The sequence below is a fragment of the Urocampus carinirostris genome, chromosome 4, assembly GCF_059441175.1.
Source record: "Urocampus carinirostris isolate Australia breed hairy pipefish chromosome 4, RoL_Ucar_1.0, whole genome shotgun sequence".
Lineage (NCBI taxonomy): Eukaryota > Metazoa > Chordata > Actinopteri > Syngnathiformes > Syngnathidae > Urocampus > Urocampus carinirostris.
In genome coordinates this window covers 518,097-542,119 of record NC_142352.1, presented here as the reverse complement: position 1 = coordinate 542,119, position 24,023 = coordinate 518,097, and the positions used below count along the sequence as shown (strand labels likewise).

The window sequence follows — 24,023 nt, the reverse complement described above, 5'->3', positions numbered from 1 at the left end:
TTAGTACAGCTACAGTAATATACCAGAACTACTAGAGAAATACTACAAAAATATTTCTACAATGGAAATACTTCAGAAATACCTCTAGAGAAATACAACCGAAAATACCACTACCGTAGTATTATAATACAAAATTACTTCTACGGAAATATTACAACAGAATTTCGACTTAGTACAGCTACTGTCATGTACCAAAAGTACTAAAGAAATACTACAAAAGCACTACAATAGAGATATTGTAAAAAGATGACAGAAATACTAAAAGAATACTACTACGGGACTACAGAAGTACTGGATGCGATGTTAGAAAAATCTATTCCGGTGAGATGCTGGAAAATCAAATCACCATATGCGGTATACGTCAACGGATTTTTGGTCCTGCGCCAAACTCATTTGTTGTGCGGCGAGCCTCAATCAAACGAAGCAACGTTTCGTTGCCTTTTTTGTTTTTTTCTTATTTTTTAGTCGTCCCGACAATCCGCTTTCTCTTCAGTGTCTCTATATGACGGTCACGAACCAGGGCAGGAAACAGGAACGAGAACCCGATAGCGTAACGTACTCACAGTTTATTAGGGAGAAGAGGATCCGGGGATCGACGGTCGCGGAAGTGGATTGAAATCCCAACAAAAGAGTGGTCGAAATGAAATAGATCAAAATAAAATAAAACAGGATCACACACAGGCAAATTCACAGATCTGGGCGTGTCACACAGAGTTTAGCAGGAGTTCGGCAGACGCTCCGACACCAGGCAACTCACAAGACACCGTTTAAGTAGTGACAGGGAGCAATCTGTCAACGCGTTTCAGCCGGTGTTCATGGGCGGGGCCAATTGAGCGCCGCGGCAACCGTGACAGAACCTGGCGCCACACGGAGGGGACCGATTGGGCGCCGTGGCAACCGTGACAATGACATCATTTACCCTGGAGGGCCATGTCTAATCTCCTTGTGTGCGTCTCTTTCACAACGTTGAAGAAAGACAATTCTAATTTCAGCAGTTATGGTTTTCAATCCGTCAATAATAACATATCCTGGAGGGCTGCAACAATTCATCGCTGAAACGGATTCAAATCAATTGTAAAAGCGTTGACGACTTATTCGTTTATGGATCGGCTTCATCACGTGATTTCAACCGCTAAGTCCGTGAAATCGATGCAAAAAAATGCGTTGAGGATTGTACTACCTCTTAGGTCCAGCAGAGGGCGCCTCGACGCCGTTTTGATAAAAGTGTCACGATTGCCGAATGAGCGCAGAACGGCGGCTTCATTGGCGCCAACAGCCCGGACAGCTGATTGGCTGTCACTCTCTTTTCAAACCCCCGTCAGATCGTTATGCGAACTGTTACCTTCAGCTCAGTAAGCCTTTTCGTCCGACTCCGTTTTTGCCCTGCTTTTTTCCTGCCTTATTTTTGTTGCCAACCTGTCTCTGGACCTGACTATGCCCCGTTCTGCCTGCCTATTACCCGACCTGTTTTGCCCCGTTACCCGCCTGCCTCCTGCTACCGACCTCGCTTCCGAACTCGACACCGCCTTTGATCTCCAGTCCCGACTCGCTATTCCCGCCTGTCTCCGATCCTCCTGGCCAGACACGGAAGTGCCGCTTCCGCACCGCTCGCTCTCTTTGTCCGTCAGCCATCGTATCGTGGAAGCCAGCCTTACTCTTTCTCTTTTTCAATAAAAACTGAGAAAACGAGCGCTATTGGATCCTGTGTCTGTTTCTGGTCCGTGACAAAAAGTACCTTACATTTTTCGAAATCCTTTTTTATCGAACGTGACATCGTGACAAACAAAACGGGTAGGAACGTTTCCACTTTCTGCTGTTTGACGAAGAAATCAGAAAATAAGTCGACGACATAAAAAAGACAAAAAAGAAAATTATAGATAATAATAATGACATGTTTAACTCTACACGAGGGGCATACTTATACGTCATTTATGACCCTAAAAAAGAATTGCATAGCATACATTTGTATAGTTTTTGTTTATTGTTGTTTGTCAAGCACTCGTTTTTTTTCTCCATTTTTTATATATATTTTCCGATCTTTTCAAAACAAGACGATTTGGATTAAGAGGAGGAAACCCAAAATGTCTTTAAGATCTCCGACGCATCGAAAAAATAAACCGACCCGTTCGTGGATTCGGAAGATAACGCTGAGTTGCAGCTCTAATATCCTTGCTTTCACGTTATTATTATTGGGGGGATTATTTGGGTTTTATCGTTCTCCTGAAAAAGAAAAGTGTTATTGATTTAAAAAAATCTGTATAACATTTTCTTTCCCTTTTTCCCAGCTTAAACGAATCTTTCTTGACCTTCTCCAGTTTTTTTTTCCCACAAGCTGGTGTGCCGGCTCTTCCCATGGGCGGGCCAGAAAAAGCCCCCCCTAGGCCCCACCTTCTCGCCTCGATGTCTGGACCCCGAGCGTTTATCAAATCGGTGCCTGGCGTCCTGCGTCTGGCCTTCTCCGTCAGAGTCCTGTTATCAACAGAACTAAACAAATCATTCGCATTCGGACGAGCGTGACCCGTCGTTGAACTGAAGCCTTCTCTGTTAAAATCTTCATTGCGTTCAATAAATGTCACTTGTATAAAATCCTTTATAGTAAAATGTATCAAATTTTTCAACGGCAAAGAGTTGTTTTCCTCGTTGTTGCCTTCATTTCTATCTTTCGAGACGACTTTGTTTTCTCTGTTCTCTAACATTTGTCTCTGGTACCGCGAACCCAAAAAGTTTGATACCGAGATGCGATGGAAGGCCTTTACATTTGCGACCCGATCGACGGAAACGAGTCGCCATGAGGGGAATATCGAATTTGGGTGATGGGTATCAATGGAAAGTGGAAGAAAACAACTTTCAAATGATACTTTGCTCTGCGATAACCGATTTGGGAGATTTTTCCATCGGAACCAGGGCCTTTTGCAGATTTCTTTGCTTTTTTTTTTGTTGCCGTGATGTCATTCAACAGTTTTTCTAGTTAAAGGGACAGTCGAAGTTGAAAGTTTCGTTCGTTGGTGGTGGGTGGATCCCTTAAGCGGGCGGTGTCATGAACCGGAACCGGATCAGGACCCAAATTTGTGACGTTTCTCAGACAAGCTTTTATTTTACGGGAAATGGGGAGTCATGCACGTTAGGCCGCGGTCTGCCGTGGAAAGACAAGAAGCCAGAGACCGACGAGATCGATACCAATTGTCCGACCAGATATCAGACAGATGGGTCGATACCTGACAGGACCGGACAGACGGGATTGATATTGAAACAGGATATCGAAAATAAACAGGACAAACTAGACAGAAACATAAAACTGGAGAGAATAATAAACAAAACAAAAATACACGGGAACGAAACTGGAAACCGCCATTAAACAGGACAAAATAAACGGGAACAATACCGGACAGGAAATACTAACAGGGAACAGAACTGAGTCAGAACCCACGTCTTTCGGGGCAAAGGTTTGTTGATGCACTGACAAAAGGAGTGACAGAACTGGGTTTAAATAGCAGGAAAGCCAATCTGTCATCGAGCCATATGGGCAGGAACAATTGGGCACCATGGCAACTGTGACTGACAGGCAGGTGGTGTGTCTTGGGAAATGACAGCCTGGCGGCCTCCGTCTTTCGCCAGGCCGACAAATGTAATACTCGAAAACTAAAAATCAAATTGTCTGCTTAAAAAAGGGTACTATGATTTTGCTTTCATTGCAAGTACAGCCTGGGTGCGCCCATCCCTCTCCAGGCCGACCGGACCGAAACTCCGCATGAAAAGAAATGTGATTTTGTTTTGTCCAATCAGAAATATTCAACTCGAATGGCTGTTATCGTTACCTTTAGGAAACTCGTGCCCATGATTTTAAAAAAGGATTTTTTTTTGCGGTGGGTGACGATTTTTTTGGAACTAGAAATTTGCCACCTGATTGGGCGCTCACCTACCGTAAAAGCAAATGCATAACAGCTTTGAGTTCTTTTTCAGGTTAAAAAAAAATCAAAAAGTGCCCGGTTAAGGGAAAAATGGGCTCAATCAGCCCAAAAGTCAATCAATGACCCATTTGTCAATAACGCAAGCAGAACGCCATGCGGCCGGACTCTCACGCCGCCGATAGGGAGTCTCCGCCCCCATCGCCGCACTCGACCAATCGGGTGCCGGCGCGCCAGTATAAAAGGCGGGCGCGGCTTGGGAAAAGTCAAGCTTCGGTCATGGCCTTCCTGTGGATCCTCTCCTGCCTCGCCTTCCTCGGTGCCGCCTACGGTGAGTTAGCCTTAGCACGCTAGCACCCGCTGTCGCTTTTTGCGCCTTTCATCTAGGGGTGCGCTACCGTTCCGAGTCGCCAGGGGGCAGCGTTGGGTTCTGAGGGGTCCATCATGGACACCCGTACCGTTTTTCTCTCTATTAGACGTAAATACATGCATATTCTATTCCCTTCACTTCTATTTGCTGAGAAGAGCCTGATTATTCTACCTTAAAATCAACTTATTTATACAATCCCCGTTTTTATACTAAGGGACTTTACAGTCAATCGGCACAAAAAAATGCAAATGATGAACTCATCGGTGCTTTAAATAATAAATGATAAATGTTATGCGTTTCTATAGCGCTTTTTAAGCCGATGAAGAGCTCCCAAAGCGCTTTACAATGTGCTTCACACTTACCCATTCACACACAAGCTCACACACCAATAGGGAGTCAGCCTCCAAACGTTTTGAGGATAATCAAGATGCTAAATGGTAAATGGTTTTCATTTATATAGAGCTTTTCAAGCCTATGAAGAGCTCCCAAAGCACTTTACAATGTGCTTCACACTTACTCATTCACACACACACTCACACACCAATAGCAGCCATGCAGCCATGCAAGGCGCCGACCTGCCTAATGGGGGCATTAGGGATTCAGTGTCTTGCCCAAGGACACTTTGATTTATAAATAAATACAATTTCTGGTCCCCGTTTTAGTCAGGAATTGTGATATTTAGTTTTTCAGTATTACTCTCGTATTTATATATATATATATAACTATAGTTATATTTTATAGTATTTATGTTGTAACATTTTTTTCGTCGTATTTTTGTGATTTAGTATTTCCATAGTAGAATTATTACAATATTTCACTAAAATGTTTTGTATTTCTTTCCTATTTCTGTAATGAACCGTAGTCGTATTGTTGTAGTATTTAAGTCGTAACGGTTCTGTCATAATATTTTTATGTTTAAGTATTACTGTAGTGCTATTTTTATTATTTCTTAGTAGATTGTTTTAAGTATTTCTATTGCAGTACTTTTTTTAGTATGTCTGTAGTACTTTTGTGGCGGTGTCGGAAAACCGGTACAGGAGGGCAAAAACCTGGTCGGGGTCGGAAGCGAGTCGTAAGCCAGAACGGGAGAGCAGACGTGATCGGGATCAAAACGGGTTGTAGCCGGAGACAAACGGGAGCAAAACAGGACAGGAGTGAGTCAGGGTCGAAAAAGGCTTGCCTTGTATACACTGAGATTCGCAGACGGACCGACCACAGGGGATTGACGGGACAGGGTTTAAATAGTGACAGGGAGCCAATCAGAACCCGCGGCGGTTGGCGGCAAATGAGCGGGCACGCCCGAGTCACATCAGTAATCACGACAATCGGGTCGGACTGCCGGAAAAGGTGGCGACCATTTCAAGCATTTACATACACGTCGTCCAAAATTCAAGCCCTTTGCAAACCTAGAAAACATTCAAGAATTTTCAAGAATTTCGAGCACCCGTACGAACTCGGTCAAAACATATTTTGTTTTCATGTAAAAATGTATATGTATCATTTCCTCCGATCTTGGTTTTTGAACATGAATTTTACATGCGAAAGGCGTCTCGACTTACAAACGTTTCAGGTGACAAAGATACTTTGGGAAACCGATTTGTTTCAGAAGTAGATTTGAAAAGTTATTCCGGGATAATGACTTTCTGGTCCTGTCCCGTCAGGTTGCGGCAATCCGGCCATCCCTCCGGTGGTCACCGGCTACTCCCGTATCGTCAACGGAGAGGAGGCGGTGCCCCACTCTTGGCCCTGGCAGGTGTCCCTGCAGGTACGTACGCTAGCGAGCGAACCGCCACTCCATCGTAGGTCCCTACACTTTTTTCAAGGCCGAATTCAAGCACTTTCAAGGTTTCCATTTTTCCAGTATCAAGAAAGGATTCCGGCACTGATCAAAAGAAGGTTTCTTTGTTGACCTCGATGACTAAAATCAAGCATCTATCTCGCTATTAGCACATACTTGGTGCTATTTTGAGCTGTTCCTACGGATGATCTCTGCTATAAAGTGACACGAATTCTGCCGTTGTGCCGCAGCTTGGATACTTCACATTTGTTTCCAAACAAAGAAAGGGCTCGACGGTTACTGTTGGCTCGTTACGGAGTTTCAATATGTAACCTCGGTGTAGCCGTCCCACCGAGGATCCCCATTCAGGCTGGACTGGATGATGAGGCTTTTATAACAATTGCTGCCTTGAGCGACAAAACATACACACACCCTGGGGTTAGCACCTCCGCTGGTTCTCAACATCTATAAGGGGAATTAGCATTTTAGTACAACGTACGAGCAAAACATATAATGGCGACAGAAACAAAACGAAAATAAATCCAAACCGCTTGACAACATCGATTGCATTACTGTGTATTTTGCAAGATTTGTCAGCTGTGGTTTTAATGGACTGTGTGTACAGTAAGATCAAACATCTAGTTGGGTCCGCCCATCTCTGTCTGTCCCTCACCCCCTCATACACCCCCCCCCCTGGAGGAAAACAAAGGACAGTACAAACATCTTCTTTGTTCCTTTATCTTCTTTGTTTTCTTTATATCCTTACTGTAAAATGTGAGACTGGAGTGCTGCGTCCAATTTCGTTGTCACAATATATCCCATGTTGTAACAATGACAATAAAGGTATATTCGATTCTATTCTATTCTAATGTTATCGATAAACTTTTTGAGGAGCACCAAAGGATCGTGGCTCACCGTTAGCAGCGCGCTAACAATATCTGCCTTCCGGTCATAAAATCAGAGGCTCGACTAAACCTTACCCCATACCAGCAGGTGGCACTGTTGGGCTCGTCATTGCAGGATGCAACCTATCCAAATATATTTCAGCAGCAATTTCAGCAAAACTAAAGTTATTATTACATCCATAATGGATTCTCATTCTACGATCTTAATTGGTTGCTTAAAATCCTTACTGAGACAACTTATCGCGTTATGACGATGTTATTAGCAGGTTGATCGTGGGAAGTAGAGTTAAACGCACAACCGATACAACAAATCATTTGACTAGAAAACGGGAAAGCGCTTTACCTGAATTGTCCTCAGGGGGGCGCTACCTCGGAGAGCCCAGGTCTAATAAAACTCGTGATGAGTAATGAACGGCCTTCTCTTCCCCAGGACTACACGGGTTTCCACTTCTGCGGCGGATCGCTGGTCAACGAGAACTGGGTGGTGACGGCCGCCCACTGCAACGTCAGGTCGGACCGCAACCAGACATTTTACGGCCGTTCGTTCTTCGGGGAGCCCTTTCCGTTCCCGTCTTGCCGCTACGCCTCCTTTTATTTCCTGCGCTCGAGAGAAAGATTTCATTTCTTTACCGTAAAAGGCTTCGAACGTTTTAAACAAATTGGTAACACGTATTCTTTGTTTCATTTTGCATGATTAGAAATTTCTTGCGCCAATTTTGAAGTTTTACGGTAAATATGGTTTATCGCAGGGGTGTCAAACTCATTTGAACTCGGGGGCCACACCATAGAACAAACATTCTCTCGGGGGCCGGACTAATAGATGAGAGAGAGAGAGAGAGAGATAAAGAAATAAGAGAAAGAGGGAGGGAAAAGGAGAGAGGGTTGCACAAAGAAAGAAAAAGAGAGAGGGAGAAACAAAAGAGATCAAAGTCGTGACAGAGGGGGAAAAGAAAGGGAGAGAAAGAAAAAAATCCAAAGAGAAATAGAGAGACAGAAGGAGAGAAAAGAGAAAGGAAAGCCTGAAGGTTAGGAAGAGAGAAAGAGAAAAGAGAGAAAAGGAAAAAAGGAAGTTAGAGCAAAAGAAGTTAAAAAGACACAGAGAAAGAGACAAAGAGCAACAAAGGAAGAGAAAAAGAGAGACACAGAGAGTGAACGAGACAGAGACAGAAAGTGGGAGAAAAGGGGTGGAAAAGGGAGAGAGGGAGAGAAATAAATACAAGTCCAGTGTCTTTGTTCGAGGCACCTGGCCTTGGTAACATCAAGTTGCCATATTTCACTCTGCAGTTTGTTTTTCTCTTGCGCTTCTCTGGGTGTTGTCTCGTGGGCAAGATTCGATCCCTTAGCGGGCCTGATCTGGCCCGCGGGCCGCTGTTTGACACCCGTGGTTTATCGGCTTCCTCTTGATACTTAATCATGGTTCGCCCCTATCGGTCGATCCCTATGTTCGGCCACACGGGGGAGCACTGACTCAGTCGCCGGTCGTTGCAGGACTTCCCACCGCGTGGTCGTGGGCGAGCACGATCGTTCCTCCAGCGCCGAGGATACCCAGGTCCTGAAGGTGGGCAAGGTAAGAGAACCGGATCCGTTTTTGCTCTTTCCAGTCTTACTTAGGGAGACTTTGGCGGGTTTCCCCAGAGTCTCATCAACTCGTATGAGGGTTTTGAATCCATAGCGACGCAAAATGAGTCCAAATAACTTTATTTAAATTGTGTAGGGACAAGCTACGTCCCGCGGGCCACATGCGGCCCAGGAGGCTCAAACTCTCTTTTTTGTTGTCTCTCTTACTTTCTTCATCTCTTTTTGTCTGTCTGTCTCTGTTTATCTTTGTCTCTCTCCATTTTGTTCTCTCTCCCCCTTTGTTTACTCTTTCTTTTTCTCAATTCCATCTCCCCTTCTCTCGCTCTTTCTCTCACTTCTTTCCATTTATCCTTCCTCTCTCTCGCTTACTTTTCTCTCACTCTCAGCTTCTCTCATGCTTTAACTTTATATCCCTCTCTTTTTGTTTCTTTTAATCTTTTTCCTTCTCTCACTTTCTCCCTGTCCTCTGTCCTCCCTTTTTTCCTCCCGCTTTCTCACTTTCTTTCCATTGTCTCTTTCTCTCACTCTCTCTTTCTTCCTGTCCTCTCTGTTTTTCCCTGTGTTGCGCCTCTCTCTCTTTCTCCTGCTCCTTTTCTCTTGTTCTCCTCCTTTAATACTCTCTCTCTCTCTCTCTCACTTCTTTCTATCCTTCCTCTCTTTGTCTTACTTGCCTCTCACTCTCAGCTTCTCTCTCTCTCTCTCTCTCTCTCTCTCTATCGCCTTCTCTCATGCTTTAACTTTATATCCCTCTCTTTTTGTTTCTTTTAATCTTTTTCCTTCTCTCACTTTCTCCCTGTCCTCTGTCCTCCCTTTTTTCCTCCCTCTTTCTCACTTTCTTTCCATTGTCTCTTTCTCTCACTCTCTCCTTCTTCCTGTCCTCTCTGTTTTTTTCCCTGTGTTGCACCTCTCTCTCTTTCTCCTGCTCCTTTTCTCTTGTTCTCCCCCTTTAATACTCTCTCTCTCTCTCTCACACTTCTTTCTTTATATCCTTCTTCTCTTTGTCTTACTTGTCTCTCACTCTCAGCTTCTCTCTTTCTCTCTCTCTCTCGCCTTCTCTCATGCTTTAACTTTATATCCCTCTCTTTTTTTTCTTTTACTCTATTTCGTTCTCTCACTTTCTCCCTGTCCTCTGTTTTCCCTTTTTTCCCCTCTTTGTCACTTTCTTTCCCTTGTCTCTTTCTCTCACTCTCTCCTTCTTCCCCTCCTCTCTCTTTTGTTCTTTTTTCCTGTGTCGCGCCTCTCTCTCTTTCTCCCGCTCCTTGTCTCTCGTTCTCCCCCTTTAACCGGTCCGGGGCCTGCGAGAGTTTTTGTTTTTAGGCAGGCGGCCATTCTTAGCATAAATGAGACAACCTAGACCAAGGGTGACCAACCCGGTCCTGGAGAGACGCACGTCCTGCATGTTTTGGAGGTTTCTCCGCTCCAATGCAGGTCATTCCAATCACCTGGATTATTATCAAGCTCTCGCAAAGCCTGCTATCCATCCATCCATCCATTGTCTTTCGCATATCTGGGGTGGGGTGGTGGGGGCAGCAGCCTTAAAAGGGACACCCAGACGTCCCTATCCCCAGCCACCTCCTCCAGCTCATCCGAAGGGATCCCGAGGAGTTCCCAGGCCTGCCGAGAGACAATGTCTCCAGCGTGTCCTGGGTCGCCCCTGGGGCCTCCTGCCGGTGGGACATGCGTCCGGGAGGCATCCTTATCAGATGCCCGAGCCACCTCAACTGACTCCTCTCAATGCGGAGGAGCAGTGGCTCTACACAGAGTCCCTCCCTAACTGTGTTGGAGCAGAGAAACCTCAGAAACATGCAGGACCGGGTTGGCCACCCCCGGCCTAGAGCGTCCACACCCACCAGAGTCTCCAAGAGAAAGAGCCATTTTTTGGGGGGGCCTTGACCGACGTGCCATCTGCGTCTCCGTCCAGGTGTTCAAGCACCCGCGCTACAACGGCTTCACCATCAACAACGACATCCTGCTGATCAAGCTGGCCAGCCCCGCCCAGATGAACATGCGCGTCTCGCCCGTCTGCGTGGCCCAAAACGGCGACAGTTTCCAGGCCGGCATGAAGTGCGTCACCACCGGTTGGGGTCTGACCCGACACAACGGTGAGCGGACCGCCGCCAAGCCGTCGGGTCGGGACCGTGCGCCGTTCCCCCGTATCGCGATACCGATCGATATCGCCGTGCTTCGGGATTGCCGGTCCGCGAACGGTTTCGTTTTCTTTCCTAAAAATAACCAAACCCCTTAAATCTTACGCTTGCGGGACAATAAATCACGAAAAGATGTTCAAACGATGCACGTCAGTCAGTCAGTCTGAAAACTGAGGTCTCTTTCAACGGAGACCATGAGAACATCACATTTACTCAGGTTCACAGCCACAAAATAGCCTCGACTCAAACGTCGCAGCTTAAAGCCGTGGCCAAAAACGTGACGCGGGCACAGTCCAAGGATAATGTCTCGGTCCCTAGTTCAAAAGTCTATCCTGGCTAGACCGAAGTCCCACGCGTCCGACTGAAAGCACATCGCCGTTTTGATAGTTCCGACATTGCGGTCACGCCACGCTGCCACCAAAGTCAATAGGTGACTTTGTCAAGAACCAGAACAGGATCAGGACCCACGCGCGTTTTTACAGGAAATGGGGATTCATGCACGTTAGAGACAGGAAGCCAGAGACGGACAAGATTGATTCCAATTGCCCGAGCAGATACCAGACAGAAGGGGTCGAAACTGGACAGGACAGGACAGACAGAATGAAAACCGGAGAGAATAATAAATAGGACAAAAATAGACAGGAACAAAACAAGAAACCAGTATGTAACAGGACAAAATGCGTGATGTTTCTCACACAAGGTTTTATTTTACGGGAAATGGGGAGTCATGCATGTTAGGCAGCGGTCTGGCGTGGAAAGACAGGAAGCCAGAGACCGACGAAATCAATACCAGGCAGGACACGACAGACGGGATATAGAAACAGGATTTCGAAATTAAACAGAACAAACGGACAGACGGGAATAAAAACTGGACAGAATAATAAACGGTAAAAAAATAGACAGGAACGAACTGGAAACTGACATTAAACGGGAACAATACCGGACAGGAAATACCAACATGAGAACAGGATTGAGTCAGAACCCACGTCTTGTGGAGCAGAGGTTTCGTTGGCGGACTGACAATGGAAGAGTGAGAGCACTGAGCTTAAAAAGACAGAAAGACAATCCGTCAACAAGCCGCAGCCCGCGCCACACGGGCGGGTCCAATTGGGCGCCATGGCAACCGGCACAGACTTATTGACTTATCGATAAATGTAACACATTTATTTGACCTGGAAAAAATATAAATCTTATTCAAGACTTTTGAAGTTTAGATGACATTTGAATGCCGATGAATTCAATGCCTTTTCAGGACTTTTTAGGGATCCGCGAGAAAGTTGTAAAAATGCTGTCATTTGGGTTGAAATGGAAAAGGGGCGCGTTTGGAACAGGAACTATGGGGTCGCGGGTCCGAAGCTAACGGCGAGCCTCGCTTTCCCTTTCAGCCCCGGACACTCCGGCTCTCCTGCAGCAGGCCTCGCTTCCTCTGCTGAGCAACGAGCAGTGCCGTCGCTTTTGGGGTAACAAGATCAGCAGCCTGATGATCTGCGCCGGAGCCTCCGGAGCTTCCTCCTGCATGGTGGGTTCCCAAAGGATTTCTGGCGCCACCTGTTGACTCAGCCGGCTCACTGCAAAATATGCTCCCTTTTCGAGTCTCTTCCCGCCAGCCTTTTCCTTAGTCATCCTGAGATTTAAAGAGACATTTTGTATCATTTAGCGGCTCCTGGCTGACACCATTGTCCGCCATCTTGCTGCTACGAGTACCCCGTCCCTAAAAAAGACCAAGCCCGAGAATAAAGGAAAAATAGTGCTTTTTCGGTCAGTTTGAGTCTTCGTAGTCTTGTAGCACTCTTCTTCGGGTTACCATATAACCCAGGAGCGGTTCCCAAATAGTGCGGCGGGCTCCCCCTGCTGGCCTGTTTACTGGGGGGAGTTTTTTTTTTAAAAATTCCTAGAATAAAGTGCACGAGTTACAGGGTAAAGAGACGAAACAAAAGTCTCCTCCCAAAAGCTAAGAGGAGGAAATTTGAAGAAGCGTACTTAGCACTTAGTTTTACTGCGTCTTTGTAGTCGTATTTTCGTTGTAATTCTGTAGTGTTTTTTAAATATTTCTGTGGTAGCTGTTGGGAAGTATAGCCTCGATATATATTGTCATGCTAATTTGACTTACAGAGCCGGCCCGCGGGCCACAGTTTGCCTAACGATCCAGCTTTCATGCGGCGTGTTTTCAGGGCGACTCCGGCGGCCCCCTGGTGTGCCAGAAGGCGGGCGCTTGGACCCTGGTGGGCATCGTGTCCTGGGGCAGCGGCACCTGCACCCCCACCATGCCCGGCGTCTACGCCCGCGTCACCGAATTGCGCGCTTGGATGGACCAGACCATCGCCGCCAACTAAAGATGACGTCAGCTAGGAAAATAAAAAATGGATGAAAAAAAAATTCTGAATTTAATGTCCTTCGTTTGGGATCCGGCCGAGGGGTAGCGAACATGAACGAACCGGCTCTACTGACATGTCCGCCAATGGAGAGCCGGTTACCCCCTTCGTTTCGTCTTCCGCGATGGCTCCATAAGCGCTTTCCTGTTGAATGAATTGAAAAACAAACAACCCAAATCTGACTGGAAATGATTTTAGAAAAAAACAAAAAGAAAAAAAAGAAAAACAAAACGGTCAAAAAAGAAAAAACAACAACAATTGACCGAAAAATCCACCAAAAAAAAAAAACAATGACCAAAAAACAATCAACCAAATGATGACAAGACCAAAAACAAATAAACAATATAACAGCCAAAAAACTAACAGAAAACAAAACAAATAAAATGAACAAAAATTGCCCGGAAAACCACCAAAAACGAAATGATGATCAAAAATCCAACGAGAAAACAACACCGGGAAACAAGGAATATACGACCAGAAAAGTCCAGAAAAACACTCCAATTAATGACTTCGAAACTGACACAAAATCAACAAATATTCACCAAGAAACAACTAAAACCTGAAATGAAAAAATGACCAAACAACAAACAAAAAACAATCAACCAAATGATGACAAGACCAAAAACAAACAATGTAACGACCAAAAAGCAAAAACAAAAAAATAAAATGTGCCTGGAAAAAAAAAAAAAATTAAAGAAACAACCAAAAATCAAATTCTAATAAAAAATTCAACAAGAAAACAACACTGGGGAAACAACGAATACACGACGAGAAAAGTCCACAAAAACACTCCAATTAACGACCTGGAAACTGACCCAAAGTCAACAAATATTCCCCAGGAAACAACTAAAACATGTCAAGAAACGACCAAACAAACAAAATACATTTCAAATCAATATTCTCTTTTAAACAAATGGCATTTTTTTTACCACAAGGTGGCGTTATCCGACACACACTGTCCCTTTCAACAAATCTTATTGAGCAACACAAATTTCCTGATTAAATGTTTTACTCAAAAGCGAGGGCTGTTTTTGGTTCAGAGCTTTGGGGGGCCGGAAACGACGGCCCGCGGGCCGCGTGTGGCCCGTCACACTTCTTCATCCGACCCTCCGAACCAAAATGCTCAAAATATAAGGACGATACATAGAATAATAAATCAAGTACGACTAACAAAACTTTCTGCAAGAAAAATACTCCAAAAACGTTACAGAATGACTTCAAAATTAAACTTGAAATTTGGTGCTCCAAAACAGGGACTTGATATATTATTGGCGATACACAAAATACGATAGAATGACTACAAAAATACTTCTACAGTAATACTACAATACAAACATACAAATTATGACAGAAATACCACAAAAATACTTCTAGGGAAGTATCACGACACAAATACTACCAAAATACTGCAGATATACTAGGAAATATCTACTATGGAAATTGTACCAAAATACTCTTGGAGAAATACTTTTACAATACAGTCATACTACAAAACTAAATATCGAAAGCGGTGCTAGGAATGTAACGGACTGAACCATTTCAAGGCAGTGGGGTATTTCTGACACTTCCCTTGTTTATATTTTTCTTTTGTTTTACTTGAAAAGCATCATCCTGTCCTTTACTGAGGGAAAGAGAATTCGAAACGGGCCATCGCGCCATCAAAACGGGCGAGCCTGAAAAAATTCGCAAAGGAAGGTCGTTCGAAGGAGGGGGAGCGATGGGGGAGGGGGAGAGAGAGAGAGAGAGAGAGAGAGAGAGATGGGTGAGCCAGCTCCCGATCGATAGGGAGTCGGTCCACGGAGCAGTTCGTTTCGCGAACGACACCTCCCGCGCGGTCATGGATCCCGGTCGGAGTTGGAACGAGAGTGAGCTCCTGAGGCGCGTGCTCGCGGATCTGGGCGCCCGGCACGCGCACCTGTCCGAGGGTGAGCTGCGCGCGTGGCTGTGCGCGCGCATGGACGCGGCGCACCTGACTCAGGTGGGCGCGGCCGGTCCGGAGCCGCGTTTTCCCGCCACGCTGTCCCGGGACCGGATGCGCGCGCCCGCGGGACAGGCGCGGTCTGAGAGGCGCGCGCTCGCGGACCGAGTGGTCGGCGTGGGCACGCCCCCCTCAGCGTCTGCGGACACGCCCCTTCGCGAAGCAGCGACCTTGAAAAAAGCCGGCCACCTGCCCCGGGACTGCTCCTTCGGCCCCCGGTCGGGGCCCCTGACGGCCCCCCAGGTGGGGGCCCCTCGGAGCCGATCCACTACGCAGAGAAAGAACGACTTTTTCAAGATGGCCGCCCTACGCCAACAGGTAAGTGGTGTTCAAATTGTGACTGCACAAAGTAGTTATGACAATAGAGTGATACATTTGAATTCATATCTCAATACTGAGAAAAGTATTTGCATTCCAGGAGCGCATTCCTTTGTAACTCCTTAGTCCCAGTCACCAGCTAAGCTAAGCCAAGCTACGCTAAGCTAACCCGAACCCGTGTTCCGCAGGGGAAGGCAAACGGTTGCGGCTCGCCTCGCCGACTCGGCCCCGTCTCTTTCTCCGACCGCAGCTCGGAGCCGGCCGACGGGAAGGCGTGGCGGGCCCCGCAACGTCGGGTCCAGCGCCGAAGCCCGGACCGCCCCCGAAGTCCCGTCCACCGAGGGCCACCTATCGGCCGCCAAGCCCGACCCGGTAAGAGCCTCAGCTTTGGCGTGGATGATCCGGCGGCAGCGTCACGGCGGAACACCCGGGTCAGCGTCGGGACCCAAACGGAGGGCGGCGTCGGGCGGGGGTCTGACGAGGAACCCGCGGCAGACGACATCAGCGACATTTTTCGCTTCCTGGACGAAACCAGCGTCTGCGATTCGGTCGGAGTGCTAGCATCCTCCTGCTACGACTCATTTGGGCGAGTACCCGGCGGGTGGCGTGGCAGCAAAGTCCACAGCCTGAAGTTCTTCTGTGGCCCCTAAACCTGAATTTCCCGCGGCAGGTCAGACAGCGGCGAGAGTTCGGCCGGTTGCGTGGAGTGGCAGGCGGGCACTGTCGGGCAACATGCGGGCAGCGTGGGGCTTCTGGGGTCCGGGTCACGCCACGCGGAGAACCAGTTGGAGGCGCTCGCCGCCGTTCGCGCCGACGTCTGGCGAATCCTCAGCAAGCTCAATAAATTAGAACGCAAGATGACCTTGCCCCCGCCCGCCGCCGCCGGTGAGTTGGCGGAACTCATCGCCCAAAGTCTTTCTGGGGGCAATTCCGAGGGTCTGGTCTCCGATTCATGTCCGTGAGGGCTTTGCGCGATAGTGGAAATATTGTTTCTCTGTATAATTACAGCAAGGCAAATAAGTATCTAGTCATTTAAGTTCTCCCGTTTGAAAATATTAGAGAGAACGAAAATTGGCAACATGGGTAAACCTCAACCATCAAAGACAGAATAAGAAAGAAAATCCCAGAAAATCACATTTTTAAAGAATTGATTTGCAAATCGTGGTGGAAATATTTGGTTAATACGGAGGCCAAACGTTTGCTGTGACTCTTCACGAGCTTTCCACACACGGTTGTTTGGCCCATTCCTCCCTGCAGATCTCCTCTAGAGCAGTGATGTTTCGTTGGGCAACACAAACTTTCAACTCCCTCCACAGATTTTCTATGGAGTTGAGATCTGGAGATCGAGTACCTTGAAATGCTTTCAACAAAGACGCTCCTTTATCACCCTGGCGCTGTGTTTGGGATCATTGTCATGCTGATAGACCCAGCCATGTTTCATCTTCAATGCCCTTGCAGATGGAAGGAGATTTTCAAACAAAATATCTCAACACATGACCCCATTCGTTCTTTCCGTCGTTCAGGTCCCTTTGCAGCCCCTAAGCATGACGTTTCCACCCCCATGCTTTACAGTGGGTGTGCCGTTCTTCAGTATTGTTTTCTCCTGCGTAAGCGAGAATTTCTATTTCTACCAAAAAGTTATATTTTGGTTTCATCTGACTATAACACAGTCCTTTTCTGAATCATCCAAATACTCTCGAGAGAACCGCAAACGGGCCTGGACACGTACTGGCTTCGGCAGGGACACGCATCTGGCAGTGCAGGATGTGTTCCTGATAGTTACTGTGGTCCCAGCTCTCTGTAAATCATCTAATAGGTCTCCCCATCCGGTTCCAGGATTTGTTCTCATCATTTTGAAGCCGCAGGGTGAGATCTTGCACGAGGCCCAAAAATCGAGGGAGATTATCAGTGGTCTTGAATGTCTTTCATTTTCGAATCATTTCTCCCGCAGTTGTTTTCGAGACACTGAGCCTTTTACCTATTGCAAAGGTAGTCTTCACAGCTTTGTGCAAGTCTACAGTTTTGTCTCTGGTGTCCTTGGACAGCTCTTCAGTCTTGGCCATAGTGGAGTTTGGAGCGAGAGTGATTGAACTGCGGACAGGTGTATTTTATACCCATAATGCATTGAAAGAGGTGCCCTTAATACAGGTAACGAGTGGAGCCTGCTAAGTAGAAGTTAGACTTCTATGCAAGCCAGAATACTTGTTTGTTTGTAGGTGACCGAATCCTTTTTGTTTATTCCATTAAGATTTGGAAATCAATTCTTTAGCCCCCTCTCTGGTACTCCATTAGGGCCGGCCGCCTTCCTGGGGTGGGCAGTTTTCAGCACAAATGACTTGATGCTCCGGTGACCTTTCCTGGTCTGCCAACATCAGGGCCCAGCAAGGACTCCACTCCCTGAGGGTTCTCAGGAGGAACAACCTGGAACCGGAGTCGCCGGTGTCCTACAAAACAACGGTGGAAAGGATTCTGCCGTACGGAATCACAGTGTGGTATGCTGGGAGCACGGCGGCGAACAGGAAAAATAGAATAGAATAGAATATACCTTTATTGTCATTGTTCCAACATGGGTTGAATATATTGTGACAACGAAATTGGACGCGGCACTCCAGTCTCACATTTTACAGTGAGGATAAAGAAAACAAAGAAGATAAAGGAACAAAGAAGATGTTTGTACTGTCCTTGTTGCAGGCTTTGTTTTCCTCCGGAGGGGGTGTGTATGAGGGGGTGAGGGACAGACAGAGATGGCCAGATCCAACTATGTGTTTGATATTACTGTACACACAGTCCAATGTTTCCCCCCTGGTTGCTCAGTCCACGTGTTGAATGAATTAGGGAAGTACATTCCTTAAGCACGCCTGATTAAAGTCGCCGGCGACGATAAAAGCTCCGTCGGGTGTGCGAGCTGTTGTTTATTGATAGCAGCGGACAGGAGATCTAACGCTATGCTAACATTAGCATATGACATAACATACAGAGAGTAAGCACCACAGCCCAAAAGATCATCGGCTGCTCTCTGTCCATTCTAGAAGACATTGCCCGCTCGCGATACAGTAACAGTAATTCAATTTATAAAAGACAATTACCCGGCCACCGCTGTGAAAACATTTCATGCGATTCCGAAAAAACTGAAAATGGATTAATAATACTATTGCGTTATTATTATTATTAAGCAACATGTGGTGATTTTTTTTTCCCTATTTATCCCGATCGTCTTCTTTTTAGCGTCAAAGACACCTCCATTATTCATGATTAGACTTGGACTCTATCAGGGGCAGGGTTTGATATCTGCCCTTTGTGGTCCTACCAGACGGCGGTGCCCGGCCGCAGTGCGTGCCCGGACGGTGCCCGCCGCGACCGGCGTCACCGGACCCCGCCGTCGCGCCGCAGGTTTTCGCCAAATGCCGCCCGAAACCGGAGACGCTCAAAAGGGCGCCGACTGGCGACCGGGACGGCAGAGGTGGCTCCTCCAGAGACTGGACCGCATTAACGTACAAACGACACCGCCAACAGGAGGCCGTCTACGTGGTAATGACCGTGTATATATAATAATATAAATTAAAAGTAGCAAGATGAAGAAAAAAGTAAAAAAAAAAGAAAAGGTAAAAAAAAAAAATAACAGGGAAAAAAAAATCGTCTCTACCTTCAGTAGGATGAGAGCGGTGCTTGAGTCCATCCCATCCAACTTCAGGCAGTGGGAATGGGACGCCCTGAACCGGTGGCCAGCCAGTCGCAGGGCTCTCTATTCAGTAGCTTGCGAAACTATTTGGCCCCCTTGAATGTTGTGACCTTTTGCCTCATTTCAGACTTCAAACATCAAAATATCAAACTGCAATTTCTTGTGAAGAATCAACAATAAGTGGGACACCATCACGAAGTGGAATACACTTCATTGGATATTTGAAACTTTTTTAACAAATAAAAAACAAAAAAGAGGAGGTTCGAAATGATTCAGCCCCTTTACTTTCAGTGCAGCAAACTCTGTCCAGAAGTTCAGTGAGGATCTCTGAATGATTCAATGTTGATCTAAATGACTAACGATGATGAACGGAATCCACCTGTGTGTCATCAAGTCTCTGTATAAATGCACCTGCACCGTGACGGTCTCAGAGGTCTGTTTAAAGCGCAGAAAGCATCACGAAGAACGAGGAACACACCGGGCAGGTCCGAGATACTGTTGTGGAGAAGTTTAACGCTGGATTTGGATACAAAAAGATTTTCCGAGCTTTAAACATCCCATTATGTTTTGAAGTCTGAAATGTGGCAAAAGGTCACAAAGTGCAAGGGGGCCAAATACTTTCGCAAGCCACTCTAGGCTGCCCATTGACTCAATGATGTTCATGGGCGGTAGCTTAGGAGGTACCAAGAGGACGCAGGTTCCATTTCCGGCTCCTCAGCGTTAGATGAGGAAATGCCCTTGGGCAAGACACTGAAGCCCTAATAACCCCGATAAGCAGGTAGGCCCCTTGCATGGCTGACGCTGCTATCGGTATGGGTGTGGGTGAAGTACATTGTAAAGCACTTTGGGAAGTCTTTCGGTGAGTCCGTTGACCATTTTTACCATCTTCTTTTATTTGTGAGTCCAATCCTGGATCGGCAGGTGCAGTTCCGGACGGGTCACGTCCTGGGCTGTTGTCCGTCCAAACCGCTATCCAGGAGTATCCTAAAACCTCCGATTCCTTGTTCCATGCAGCAATTCTAAATTCAATCGTTTTTTGACCGCATGATGGAATGTCCAGTGGCACGACGGGTAAGTGGTTAGCGTGTCTGCAGCACAGTTCTGAGGTCATGGATTCAAATCCAGCCACCAGCCTTCCTGTGCAGAGTTTGCATGTTCTTTCCATGCTTGCGTGGGTTTCCTCCGGGCACTCCGGTTTCCTCCCACGTTCCAAAAACATGCATGTCAGGTTGATTGGCCGGTCCAAATTGTCCCTAGGTGGGAATGAGCGAGTGACTCGTCTGTCTCTGTGACTGGCTAGCGAGCAGTTGAGGGTGTCCCCTGCCCATTGCCCGGAGATAGCTGAGATGGGCTCCAATACCCCGAGACCCTACTATGCATAAGCGGTGCAGATAATGGATGCATTGATGGTTCAGAATCTAGTTCTGTGGTTACCGATTCTGCCAGCAGATGGGGCTGACGACTCACTATCAAAAATAGTCTAAAATAGCTTCTTTTTGTCAGTAGTATAAAGAAGGTTCTTACAACGTATTGTATTTTTTAGATTTAAATGATTGATTTTTCAGTTTATTGATATGGAAAAAGGTTGATCAGTCTAGAAGGAAAATAATATCCACACACCCTTCACCCTCAAGGTTTCTTCATTTTCCTCATGTTGAGGTTTTTGAGTTTTTCCTTGCCCTCATGTGGGTTTTAGATCAGGGGATGCTGTCATAATAGTCTGTGGTTTGCAATAATCTGTGCAGCCCTTTGAGACTCTTTATGATTAAGGGCGTCACAAATAGACTTGACTTGAGGTTCTTGAGTTTTTCCTTGCCCTCATGTAGGTTGCAGATCAGGGGATGGTTTCATAATAGTCTGTGGTCTGTACAGCCTTTTGAGACTCCTTGTGATTAAGGGCCAAACAAAGAAACATGACTTAACATGACTTAAGGTTTTTGAGTTTTTCCTTTGCCCTTATGTTGGTTTTAGATCAGGGAACGGTGTCATAATGGTCTGTGATTTGCAATCGTCTGTGGTCTGCGCAGCCCTTTGAGACTCTTTGTGATTAAGGGCCAATCAAATAAACATGACTCGACTTGACAAATAAATATTGCACGTGGTTAGATCTTAACAAACTACGTTTTATTCACACGACTAGTTAAATTGTACCGAACGAAAGAATGAAGCACATTGTTGACACAAGCACTCGCAATCTTAGCAAAGGGGGAACGGGGAAGAAACTCAGTAGCTATAATGAAAGTACTTATCAATAAACCCGCTTTCAAGATAATCAACTCACTTAAATAAGGATTTTCCTAGTGTGTCACAATGATATTTATACCCAGCACCAAAACAGTTTATTGTAAAATCCTTACTTGCCTAAATTTGGGTCGGACGAAGCATCGTGCGGCGATGAATTTGAAGTCAGGACCTTTGAACTGCGGGACCGACGCGCTAACCTTGATGAGAAAAGTAAAAGATAAAAAAAAAGGAATAAATAAGGGTCATCTCAACGAGTATTAAAACAAATGCACATCAAATAACCTCAAAATGAAAATATTCCCGTCAGTAAAAATCAAACGCACCCAGTCATAATTCAAATAATAAACGGAAAAAAATCGGAATTTGGATTGCAGGCGCGCATTTTGCCTGTTCAATTCTGTCATTATTTTCCCACTTTTTTGTATTTCAGGCATCGGGGTCCCTCCACCAGGCAAGAACTCGGCTTTTCACCCACCCGGGCGGCGCCCGATCCAGGGATGCCAACGTGCAGGTATCCCTCCAGAATCTAAAGGGGTTTTCAGAAAACGGATACCCGGGTAGCGCCGCCCTTGGTATTTTGCCAGTCCACCAAAAACTAAAGCAAAAAATCAACACAGAAACTGCTAAAAAGTAGAAGACCTCGTTAATATTCACGAATATGCTACGGCTAAGGCTCACTATTGTCGCTAATGCGCGTTAGCTAGGGGCGACGGCGCTCACATCCTTGACGAATGTCGGGGTGCGTTCATTTCCCTGTTTTAAAATCTCCGACTCGTTTCACACTCTAGGCCAGAGGTGGGAACACTACAACCCGAGGGCCACGTGCGACCCTCGGGCATTTTCACCCGGGCCTTCCGCCAAACTAAAAGGCTGAAATTATAATGACAATATTCCCTTCTCAAGGTTTCTTCATTTTCCTCATGTTGAGGTTTTTGAGTTTTTCCTTTCCCTCATGAAGGTTTCAGATCAGGGGATGCTGTCATTGTAGCCTGTACAGCCCTACGAAACTCCTTGTGATGAAGGGCCAAACAAATAAACGACTTGAATAGTAAATAAAGTACTAGAAATAAAAAATGTATTTTGCTCTCAACTTTGTCCCCGTTGTCCTTTGATGTGTCTACAGAAATACTACAATGATCAAATTTAGTGCTTAAAAACAGGGACCTCCTATATATACTTTTTTGTTCTGAAAAGAAAGTACCACAGAAATAATACAAAAATACTTCTAATTCTATGATACAAAAATACAGAAATGATACAAAATACTCCTATGGAAATAATTAATAAACGCTTCTGCTGAAATACCACGACAGTAATACTATAATACAAAAAAAACAAACATTTTTTTTTACAACAAAATACATATACAGTAATATCATAAAAATACTACAAATATACTACATCATTCTACCATGGAAATACTTTCAAACTCTACAGAAATACTACAAAAATACTACAATGGAAATATTTCAAAGCACTTCTGCAGAAATACAACAGAAATACTATAAATATTCTCCTAGGGAAATACATCATGAATACCATGACAGTGATACTATAATACAAAACCATTACTACAGAAATATCTCAACACAAATACTAAAGGTATATGCCAGAAACTCTACTATGGAAATTCTTTAAAAATACTACATGCAAACTACAAAATAGCACTGTGGAAATACTACAAAAACACTAATACATTAAAACTGCAGTCATACTCCAAATATACTACATAAATACTTGTGCAACTAGAAAAGTGAATATCAAACGAAGTGCTTCAAACAGGGACCTTCTATATCATTGTGAGTATTTCAAAACCGATTTGATCAAGATGTCTGCCTCATTTTACACAGAAATTGGGTAGGTCACCAGGACGGGCCCCCGAGCCACATTTTTCAAACCCAGTGTGGCCCCAAACTCCAAAACGCTGCTTCTCACTGGCTGGCTTTTTTTGAATGGGAATGCACGCTAGCTAGGAGCTAGCCTTCAGGCGGCTTCATCGGTTGTCGGCGGCACTTTTCTATTTCCCATTTGAAATTTCCAGCTTATGTTCGTTAGCTGGGTCACTGGCGGTAGCTCAGGAGGTACCAACAGGTGGCAGGTTCCATTTCCGGCTCCTCAGCGTTAGATGGGCAAGACACCCAAGCCCTAATAACCTCTCTTTGCGCCGCAGGGGGCGTCGCCGTCAGCCGACGAGCTGGCCTTCTGGTTGGAGGACGTCGGCACGCCGGGATACGATTCGCTGCTGAAGCGTCGGCAGGCGGAGCTCCGCAGGGCCAGGGTCCGCAAGATGGCCGCCCTGGTGGGGGCCACGTTGGCTGTGGTCCTGGTGGTGGTGGTGCCCGTCTGCGCCATCAAGACCTGAAGCGCTCGCTGGATAGCCGCCAACGACGGGGAGCGCTCGCTGGATAGCCGCCAACGACGGGAAGCGCTGGCTGGCTAGCCGCTAACGACACTGAGCGCTAGCTGGCTAGCCGCTAACGACACTCACGACACGCTAGCCGGCCGATTTATTTTGTTCTGACGGAATACATTCGTTCGATATCCTGATTCCGTTCCGCCTATTCCGTGACTCGCCGATCCCGGTTGACGCCGACTGCCCGATCGCTGTTAACGGCCTGACCTTCAGCTGACATTTACGCCGGCGACCTTTCAGAATAAACGGAAAAGCTTTTCAGGCGAAGCCGGCTCGTAAAACAACGCATTTCGGTTAACGGAGCGAGCGCAATCGCGTCCAAGGAAATCTGGGCCGG

The 24,023-nt window shown here is 46.2% G+C and overlaps 2 protein-coding genes across 2 annotated transcripts; both read left to right on the top strand.

The window, feature by feature from the left end:
* The first annotated feature begins 4,170 nt into the window (after positions 1-4,170).
* LOC148366589 (chymotrypsin A-like) lies at positions 4,171-13,058 on the top strand. The gene is made up of 7 exons (XM_088333386.1): positions 4,171-4,236; positions 5,937-6,040; positions 7,388-7,467; positions 8,446-8,524; positions 10,457-10,637; positions 12,068-12,201; positions 12,854-13,058. Exons 1-7 carry the CDS (start codon positions 4,185-4,187, stop codon positions 13,013-13,015), a joined length of 792 nt encoding a protein of 263 aa, XP_088189512.1. The 5' UTR covers positions 4,171-4,184; the 3' UTR covers positions 13,016-13,058.
* Positions 13,059-14,891: 1,833 nt separating this feature from the next.
* On the top strand, positions 14,892-23,711 carry LOC148366588 (major intrinsically disordered Notch2-binding receptor 1-like). Its single transcript, XM_088333319.1, has 7 exons — positions 14,892-15,350; positions 15,539-15,951; positions 16,021-16,308; positions 17,726-17,837; positions 18,681-18,878; positions 21,704-21,784; positions 23,444-23,711. The coding sequence occupies exons 1-7, from the start codon at positions 14,892-14,894 to the stop codon at positions 23,633-23,635; spliced, it is 1,743 nt and encodes a 580-aa protein (XP_088189445.1). The 3' UTR covers positions 23,636-23,711.
* Positions 23,712-24,023: the final 312 nt, after the last annotated feature.